The sequence below is a fragment of the Pezoporus occidentalis genome, unplaced genomic scaffold, assembly GCF_034315485.1.
Source record: "Pezoporus occidentalis ecotype Australia unplaced genomic scaffold, CSIRO_AGI_Poc_V1 ctg15, whole genome shotgun sequence".
NCBI lineage: Eukaryota > Metazoa > Chordata > Aves > Psittaciformes > Psittacidae > Pezoporus > Pezoporus occidentalis.
The window spans coordinates 2,498,018-2,507,968 of NW_026913316.1; the positions used below are offsets into that span (position 1 = coordinate 2,498,018).

General features: G+C 42.7%; 1 protein-coding gene across 1 annotated transcript; it reads left to right on the plus strand.

Moving 5' to 3' along the window:
* Positions 1-220: 220 nt before the first annotated feature.
* LOC134159666 (carboxymethylenebutenolidase homolog) lies at positions 221-6,781 on the plus strand. Its single transcript, XM_062610847.1, has 5 exons — positions 221-1,593; positions 2,239-2,346; positions 4,164-4,306; positions 4,723-4,814; positions 6,246-6,781. The coding sequence occupies exons 1-5, from the start codon at positions 1,388-1,390 to the stop codon at positions 6,423-6,425; spliced, it is 729 nt and encodes a 242-aa protein (XP_062466831.1). The 5' UTR covers positions 221-1,387; the 3' UTR covers positions 6,426-6,781.
* The last annotated feature ends 3,170 nt before the right edge of the window (positions 6,782-9,951 follow it).

A 9,951-nucleotide genomic window follows, 5' to 3' on the forward strand; every position in this document is an offset into this window, starting at 1 on the left:
ACTGCCTTGCCAGATCTGGTGACAGCAGCCCCAGGGTTGGGAGAGGAGGAGGAAGAACAGTCTCTCTGCACTATACATTGGGAAGAAAGCTGATTATCTTGTGTTTAAGGCACTCTAAATGCATATAAGATTTGCACGCTGTTGAGTCTGTTAATTATGCAAGCTGGAAAGTGTTGTGTAAGGGATAAGTGGTCTCCACACCACTGACTCTGTTCTTCAGCCTGCCTGCACCATGTGTCTGACACCAAACCTTTCTGTACTGCCTAGGCAAAATTTCCAATTACTCAGCGAAACCTTGCTCTCTGCTGCTGTGGTCAATGTAAAGCTGAGGAAGGTATACGTTTTTACCAGAATTTGACACACTTCCAGATTGTGCACAACACAAACAGAAATAATAGGCTGATGCAGAAATGATGAAGCAGAGACAGTCATCATGTATATGCAAGTGCATGTACTACATCTTCAAGGACAGGTTCAAAGTCAGTACATGGCTAGGAAATAGTACTACTAACACTGCCCCTGCAGACTTGCATAGATGCATTATAACACTACTCTTAATTACAGGATCACATTCTACTTTTTGTAGAGTCCATTCCAAGCTCCTGACACAGACAGTCAGAACAACTTTTGGCTTTAATACCTCCAGCACAGCTACTGACTCATTGCCTGTAATTGCTATTTTGGGAGAAGGGACAAAACTAAATACTCTGACATATTTTGAATGAGATTTGCATATCTTGTTTTCTTGCAATCCCTTTCAAAGGCATATGGGCCTAAGGCATTAGAATCTAATTTACAAATCTGTACTGCAGTCCTTCACCAACTGCACCCCATACATTGGCTCCCAGTACAGCTGTGATGCTGTTACCGAAAGCACAGATTAGCTAGCAGGCACCAGCGCTGAAAGAAGCACCAAACACTGTACTTTTCAGTAGCAGTTGAGTGCTGTGGTCCTTACCCATCACATAATTCAGAGAAATCAGCATAGGATTCCCTATGAAGACATGCATAATGGCCCCATGTGTGGGGAAAGAGTGACACTGACATGCCTCACACTAGTGCTGACAGACTGGTATGGGAGCAAAACAGATGTGACATGAAAGTCAGGACCTACATGTGCAGGTTGTTTGTAATTTTATAACCTTGCTTTTGGTATTTGTCTTCATTCTCAGCTCAATACCACATAGTGGACTAGGAGCCATTCTGCACAGCAACACTACTTCTGCTATTTTTCTACTTTTCTCCTTTCAGACAAGGATGTCAACGTTATTTACAGAAGTTACTACTTTCTGCAGATATTTGCTTTTATTGGCCCTTAATAAGCGTGTTAATAAATTATTTTTACCTTATTGCTCTCTTTTTTTTTTTTCTTTTTTTAGGTTTTCAAATGGCTGATCCTTTTCTGTATCATACTGGAGACAGATCTGGATATGGGTGCCTTGGACATGAAGTACAAATTGAGCACATCAAAGCATATGTCTGTAGACCATCTTTTTTCACAGACAAAGCTGTGATTGTGATTCATGACATATTTGGATGGATGTTCCCAGACATTAGATACATAGTTGATTTGATTGCAGGTCATGGATACATGTAAATAACTGTTTTTCCTATCTTGCTCTTCAATGCACAGATAGATCATCAGGACCAAGGCTAGGCATGGCATTTGATATTTCCTATATGCATGCGTGTGGCAACCATACCATTTCAATCTGAGTGAATAAAAACACAAAGGGACAAAATGTTCCCATGAGGTTTCCAAAGCTGCTAAAACTGACCCATCAAAAATGGCTACCTGAGCACAAAGACACAAGGAGAGTCACAAAGTGTCAGTATTTATGCTTGCGTGGCAGTATAGCTGATTAAAATATAAACGCTGAAATCTATCTTTAATTTGTATAAGCTCTTCAGAACCAAACCCTTTAAACAGCTGCTTTAGTTTTTACTAGCAGAGATACATATATATGTATCTAGAGTCAGGAGGGCTGCTTAATCACTTTAGTTTTAAATATGTCCAAGGGTGAGAGGTGGTGGGTTTTGGTTGGTTGGTTGATTTTTCCATAGAAAGACATATACTTTTGGCTCTGCTGATTGCCAGAACAGAGTGAGTAAAATATGATTCAGATAGTAACCATGAAAATGTGTACTCTGGAGTAAAAGACATTAGCAGACATTTAGACATCCACAAATTCTCCCAGCCTGGGTGTGAAAGTTGACTTGATTCCATGTCTCGTACAGAACTATCTGCCCAGACTTCTTCAAAGGGACAGACCCCTGGAAAACTACTGATCACTGGGCTGACTTTGCTGACTGGATGAAACACCATGATCCTACGAAAGTAGACAAGTAAGATACATATTTTTACTTCAGCTTTAAAGAACACCCAGCAAACAAGGGGAATTTGTATGAAAAAATGTGTCACCTCACAGCAGGGCAAGCTAGCTGCATGCACAGAATTGCTTGTTCTGGGCAGTTCTGTGGTTACGGGCACTGCCTTGGCTGTGATGAAAGGATCATCTGCTCTGTCCATCACTCAGCTTATTGTCCCCATCTTGTTTTCCTGGGCCGCCTTCCAACTATTATACTGGCCATACAGGCTCACAGCCAGTGTTTCAGGCTATGAAATACCCAGTACTCTCACCCACAAGTACTGATTCTGCCTCCAGTCCCTCAAGACAAGGAGGAAAACTCTTCCACAACTGCCAGTTGTCACTTGCCCATCTTTCTTTCTGCCTTGTAGATAATAATAGGTGCAGATGATACTCTCCTGAGCAGCACTACATCAAAATTTGCAAGACTGCCCAAAACCTAAGATACATGATGCACTATAGTGTTTTCCTCAATGGGAAATAGAGGGACCACCATCTGCAGAGCCTAGCAGTCACTGTAACAAGGCTTCCCTGAATTATGGGAGGCAGTACTGTTTCTTCAGCATCTATCAATCCAGTGTAAAACTTCAGAAGATGATAGTGAGGCAGTGCCACGCTATTACTCAGCTATCATCTTGTTAGCTACAAATATTATTCTGGCCCTTTTGAGTCGTCTCAGCAGTCCCAGCCTAACTTCAACATGTCTCAGCAATGCTTTTGACCATATAGTTGCAGAAGCTGCGACCAAATCACTAACATCCATAAAAAAATGCAACTCCAAAGAGTGAGCAGATTATGCACACTGTCTTAAACAAGTAAGACCTTGAGGATATGTGTCCTTTGAGGGTTCATTTGTAGGTGCCCTCAAGGGCAGTTCCATTGCTCTTTCAGGATGTGTGCATCCTTGTGTTGGATGCATAAGGAATCTTACCTATGACTGACTTAGTTACCCTTCCAAACAAACTGAATTTGAAAGAGCCGAGGACACGACCTCCTCCTCATCTCACTTTCATACCATTTTTTTGTCAGCCTAACCAAAATTGTGATGACCATAATAATATACCTAATATTTGAAAATACAGTTATTAGTATGCACAGTCTGCATTTAAAATTAATTTAAAACTCTGTAGATGATAGAAAAGATAAAACTATTGAGATCTAAGAAGTTAGCAATTAAAAAAAAAATACCTGCTCTGGCCTACATTAAACCCTATTATTTTTTGCATTATACCTCATGTTTAAAAAACATAGTTATACCAGCAATTTAATTTTGAGTAATTGCTACTTTAGTATAGTATTATTGCCTGTGGACTTGGTATAGGATATTTTAGTATTAACTCATGCAACAGGAATGACATACTCAGGATAAATCTTTATCTACATAGGTTGACTCTGTAGAGATAGCAAAGTGAAGCTTATCTATTCCTACAGTCCATAATGCAAGATGTTGTTCTACTTGCAGATATGTCTTGTCTTTAGTTGCCCTGTCCTAGACAAAGTGATTCAATTAAATATTTGCTTATTTTGAAACAAAGGAGCAGGTCACAATTCAGGTAAGTATTTAATTACCTAAACCTGTACTTCCCTAAACTAGAACCAGAGATGTTAACTCCTGTTTAAGAACATAAGTCACTGCTCTGGGCTGAAATGTGTTTTGTATAGGTATTCCCTGTTTTAAAAGACTGGGGGTGCAGACACAGAAAAATCCATGTATCTCTTTTCATTTTATTCTTAAATTGTAAAGTATTGATTCTGCAATAGATTCCTTAGTTTGCTTTTGTTTATATGTCTTAGGGAAGCTGATGTTGTCTTGAAGTATCTAAAGGAACAATGCGATGCAAAGAAGATTGGTATCGTTGGGTTTTCCTGGGGTGGAATGGCAGTACATCACTTGATGCTGAAAAATCCTCAATTAACCGCTGGGGTTTCCCTCTATGGTAGTGTAGAACACATGAAAACTTACCTGGGCTCACATGACTATGCATAGTGTGTAATTCTAGTTATTGCTTTGCAACAAATTCTGTAAATACTCAACTCAAAGATGAAATGCAGATTTTAATTATGGTTATTTCAACAATATGCTATATTGCTATAAAAATTTAATAGTTCTGTAAACTAGAAAAAATTGCTTCCTTTTGCATGGTAATTTTCTAATTTTTTTTTTTTTTTTAGTGCTTGGAGAGTGGGGAAATATATTTTCCAAATGCTTTTTTCTCTATCCAAATAGAGACTGTCCTGATCTAAAAAATGTGCATAATGAGTAAACCTAAATAGAAATTTTGTGGTTTAATTTGCCATTTATCTTGCAAGAACATTAACCTCACTAACAGGTTCTTTCTCTAAAACATTCTAGGAATAATTAGGGACTCTGAAGAAAGATACAATTTACTAAATCCCACATTTTTCATTTTTGGTGAGAAAGACCACACTATTTCTTATGATCAGGTAAGCTGTTGTACTGGAAATGCTTTTTCTTTTCCCATAGTTTTTTTATCCCACACAGAAACTGTAGCTTGTTAGAAACCACTTTCATATACAAAATGGACAGACTGGGTTGTTTTGCTTATATCTGAACTTTCCCCGTATCTTGCTCAGATTATTCAAAGCTTCCTTTTTGAGGTGAGAAATGCAGTGAAGACCAGTCATTGGTCTCTGAGTGGCTAGACAAGCAGAGTGTGAAACTGGGCAGGGAGATCCAACTGGTATGAGCCAAACACCTCAAAAACTTGGATACTACTGCTACAGACGAGAGAACAGGTAGCTAAATCACTGAACTTGGAACTGGAAAAAAAGTAATTTCAGCTCAGTAACTGAACTTTCTGATGATGTGGGCCAATCAATGACTAATTGCTTGTGGTATGAAGACAAAACGCACTGTGCCAGAAGAGTGGGCATGAATTTTGACTAAGATTATGACAACTTGTAGATTCTGTTTTGACCTTTGCCTGCCATCTATATTCTGATATAATCTCTATCATAAGCATACGTGAGAGGCTGGATAAATATATGGGTAAGAAACTGGTGCCCTCTTCTGTGCATAAACTCTTTTTTCATCAGTGACAAGGATAACATACCACCTCTAGCATAGTTTGTTGTGCAGGAGTAGGGTCTAACTCGGGAATGGGTGATGTACTCTGGGAATGCAGAAGCTAATCAATATTTACTTCTGTGTTATTCAGCACATGTTGATCTGTACCTCAAACATGTGTCTCCTCTGCACAAGAAAACAAATCCTTCACTCCCTGTCTCCTTTTTATGGTGAAAGTGTCTTTTTCCAGGGGCAAAATTATCATAAATGCTTTTTTTTTCATCATGTGTTACACATTGAAAGCATACCTTTTTCTCCTGAAGTTTTCTCTCTGAGCTGTCTGTGTGGATTGTGTAAGAAAAATTCCTGTGTAAAAAAAAAAAATTAATTGAGCTTGCAGGGACTTTTTAATGGCAACAAGTACAAAAATGTGTCTACATGTGTATATAGGTACATAATCATATGATTAGTACTCTGTAAGCATGCGTGTACTTATTATCAAAAGATCATGCGCTGAGAGTCACTGAGGTTTAGGGAATATGTTCTTTCAAGATCAGAGTTTAAGATTAGGTTGTAAGCCCAAGTCTCCGAATAGAAATGCACCCATTCCTTTATAGCAATGAGATTTACCAAACTATCTTTGCAGCAGTGTTGAGATTCTTAGACCTATCCTTGCTTTCAAAAAATGTTTCAGTCTTATATTCCAAAGGGGGGTTTTCCCATTTGCTATACAACAGAACCTGCCTTAAGTGTGACAGTGGAAAAAAGACAAAGAGGTACAGATGTGAGAAATGCAAGTTTGGCAAACTTAAAAATACAATATAATGGAAAAAAGCTTTCTTTTACAGATAACCTTATTGGAGGAGAAGCTGAAACAGTACTGTAAGGTTGAATATAAAATTAAAGTTTATCCTGGACAAGTTCATGGTTTTGCACAATTGAAGCCAGAAGATATGAAACCTGCTGACAAACCTTATATTGAAGAAGCTAGAAAGGATATGATTGACTGGATCAAAATGTTTGTTTGACAAAAGCATGAAGTAACACTAGGCATCAAGATCAGTGACTTAATTTGAGAGAAGAAAACAGTCAAGGGAAAACTATTTGGGTTTGAAAATTGTTATAAACAAAATTAGGAACATTTTAATTTATAATTCTTAATTATTTTTTTTACAAGTTTTATACAAGACTGTGAAATCAAAGTTGGACTAAAGGACAATTAGGAATTAAAAACTTGCTTGAACTTACCTTGTTTTGCATTTGCCTCATTATTCTGCTTTATGACATCAATCATAACGATACTTTTTTATCCCTTTGTCTTTGCTAGTGAGCATGACTTCATTGTGACTTTACCCAAGTAGTTTCAAGCTTTATTTTGGTGTGATAGTTGTGGTTATATGTGCCAACATGGAAATACCCTCATCTTGCACACAGATGTTTGTTTTTTATTAACTACAAGGCACTTGTCTCGGGTATACTGCTGTAGTGGGCAGAATTTCCTGTGTGTGAAACAAACACTTGTTAAGCTATGTCACGTATATTAAGGAGCTAGGAAAGAATGCTCTTGTTAGGTGGCACCCTCCTGGTATTCTCTTCACAATATTAACTGGGGCACTTCTAGTATTCCTCCATCTACATCAAGGAAAAAAATAACCCGTCCCTCCTGGCTGTGGAAGGAACCCAGCCATGAACACTATGGAAACAGTGGGTTTACTGTCCTGGTCCTAACTCGGGTGACTGGGCACAGGGCTGATGAATGGGTACTTCAGTCAGTCCTCCTTATACTGTTTGCTTTATAACACATTCCTTGGTCCTCTAAGTTCTTTCCTTTTATCACCCTCACGTCCTCCCAATTACACAATGTACAAACAACTATAAATATCCCTGTTTACTCTGTTTACTGCACTGACTCCAGTTTTGTTGACCTGCTGACTTGCTTTGGTTTGACTTGAATTTCTTGGGCAGCTGTATGTTTTTTAGTGTATTACCGATTTCATTGCCTTGGTAATGACTTGGCAACTAGTGTTTAGTCAGAGATCCTATAAAGGACCCACATCCCTTTTTATTTTCTACACCATCTGTCATTTCCTCACCCCGTTGCCTTGCTAATATAGCCATAAATCAAGGCTAGCTATCTGTGTGGTTGACTTTCTCTTTGATAACAGGCATGTTTGTCAGTTTCACACATTGCTATCCTGTCAGTGTAACCCCACGGTCACAGTATGCTGCTTGTCTACATGCCTCAACAGACTGAGTACATTCAAGAACATCGCTGTGAGGAGCACGGTGATGAAGTTAGAGGCGCCGTACCTACCGCAGCGCTCAGTTCTCAGGTCTGCCAGTCAGTGTCCATATGGCCAGTCAGCATGCCTGTCTGCACCTTTGGGCAGCTGTATCAATGGCGGAATGGCTATAGACATGATGATGGAGGATGTTCAATAACGAGAGAGAAGAAAACTCGAAATGTAAAACACAAGCCTTGTGTTAACAGCATGTCCTATTGTAACCACATGGGTGTTTCCAGGGCTGACCTTGCTGGGGCGCTGTGCTCCTGCAAAGATGGCAACTGCCGCCCCATGCACTCTGTTCCACTCACCCACCTGCCGAAATAGATTACCTCAAACACCGAGGCAAAAGGACTAAAGGAAAAAACTGTGCAGTATGAAAGCCCTCCCTGGCCGTGCTTTTCAACTCCAGACCAGGTTTAACGCAGCTCTGGGCAGACCTGTGTGTCACCCCCACCCCCGCAGGACTGACCGCTCCTCTAAGAGGCCGGGGACCCCAGCCCTGCGGCAGCCGAGTGCTCAGGAAGGGCCGGAGGGGAGACGGAGCCTCCCACAGCCACACGTAACCCACCCGCGAGGACGGCGCCAACGACTGCGCCCGGAAGGGCCCCTCCTCTCCGGCAGCTTGAGCCCGCTTGGCGCCCAGCCAGGGACACGCACCGACTGCGGGCCCTCCGCTGGTGCCCGGAGCCCTCCCGCCCCGGATCCGGGAAGCCGGCACCGCACTCTGCATGTCAGGCGCGACCTCTACCGGCTGCGGCCTGCGGGACAGGGGAGGCGGTGGCCGCAGCATCGGCCCACGGCTCCCGCGGAGGGGAGCGGCTGGGGCCCCTCTGCAGGAGGAAGGAGCTGGGCAGCCCGAGCGCGACGGGAGGGGAACTGTGGCCGGGCAGGGCTAGGGGGCTGAGGCGACCCCGGCGTGCGGCCGCCTTCGCCTTCCGTGGGTCGCGGTGTCGGCGGAGGGAGCTCCGTCAGGAGGGCGCAGGAAGGCGGGGGATGCAGCCGGGGAAGTGCTGAGCTGTGAGGAGAGGATGGTTGTTTCACGATCGAGCTCTGGAGCAACCCGCCTAGAGAAGTGATGGAATCTCCCTCTCTGGAGAGTTTCAAAACCCCTCGGGGTGATGCCTGGAATAGCGCCGTCTGGTTTAGGAGCTGTTCTGGCCCATGGTGCGGGGTTGCATGGGAGGACTGCCTTCCAGGGCAAACCTCAGTCCCCCAGAATCCCGTTGTTAACCTGGTGTATTGTGCATGATAACTCGAGCCTGTGTTAGCCCGTCTCCCCAGATGGCCATACCGGTCCTTAGCTGTATCTTGTGTAGCTAGGTCCGGGTCTTGCATCATTCCCCTGTGCCCCCAGGAGAGCTCTTGACATCGCTCCTGTCTCCCTGTGGCTTCATGACCTCGGAAAAATCCTCCAAGTATTGTGGGTTTGTGAAGGGAGTGCCATATGTGATATTGTTTTTGTAGGAGATGAGGGGTCATTAGGAATGGATCAGGGTGTCTCCAGCCATGCTGGGGATCCCGGCTCTGCTGCTGTTCATAGCACATGAACACAGATGACATGGCTTCTGAGCCCTTCATCAATTGTTTCCAGGCTTGGCTGGTTGACCTTGGTGGTGATGGATGCCCTAACCTCATCCCGGTTCATTCCCTTCTGCCCTCATTGCCCCTCCTCAGTGTGCAGGTAAGGAGGTTGCAGGCAATATGTAAGCTTTCCTCCAGGTCTTTAAAAGCAGTACTGAGCCAGGATTCCTCTCACCTGCAGAAAGGGGAGAGAAAGAAAGGAGGTGTTTTCTGTGCATAGCCCCTAGCTGTTCAGCCCAGATGTAACTCTCGTTTCGTTCAGGTCTAATGTAGGTGGCTATATTAGCTAGTTTTTCAGCACTGTATTGACAGCACTGTGGTTAACAGCCTCACAGCCATACTTGCTCCAGGAAGCGTCCACAGGGTGGGGCCTCTCTCCTTGATTGTTACGAAGAAGGCTGTCAGGGTGTTTGGCTCTAATTACAATAATCAACACTCAGAATGATCCCTGTCAAATCCAGCAGTAAAGTACACCACTGTCAGAGGAAACTTGGCTTCCTAGTTAAGTGGGAGGCTGTAGCAAGCAAAACTGCTGAATCTTGTTTCTGCGTGCAGCAAGGCACTGCAGCCTGCTGGATTAATGTAAAAGATGGAATGTCCTTTGGACTGTAGTTGCTCAAAGGGAGCCCTGGTTGTGATACAACATTGCCCCACCCTGCGTTTTATTTTGCTCTACTGAATGTTT

What these genes read in the sequence shown, in the direction of transcription:
- LOC134159666 (XM_062610847.1), top strand. Translation starts at nt 1,388, where the DNA reads ATGGCTGATCCTTTTCTGTATCATACTGGAGACAGATCTGGATATGGG. An exon ending in ATTGCAGGTCATGGATACAT is followed by an intron (nt 1,594 to 2,238) that starts GTAAATAACTGT and finishes TGTCTCGTACAG; the next exon opens with AACTATCTGCCCAGACTTCT. An exon ending in ACACTATTTCTTATGATCAG is followed by an intron (nt 4,815 to 6,245) that starts GTAAGCTGTTGT and finishes TTTCTTTTACAG; the next exon opens with ATAACCTTATTGGAGGAGAA.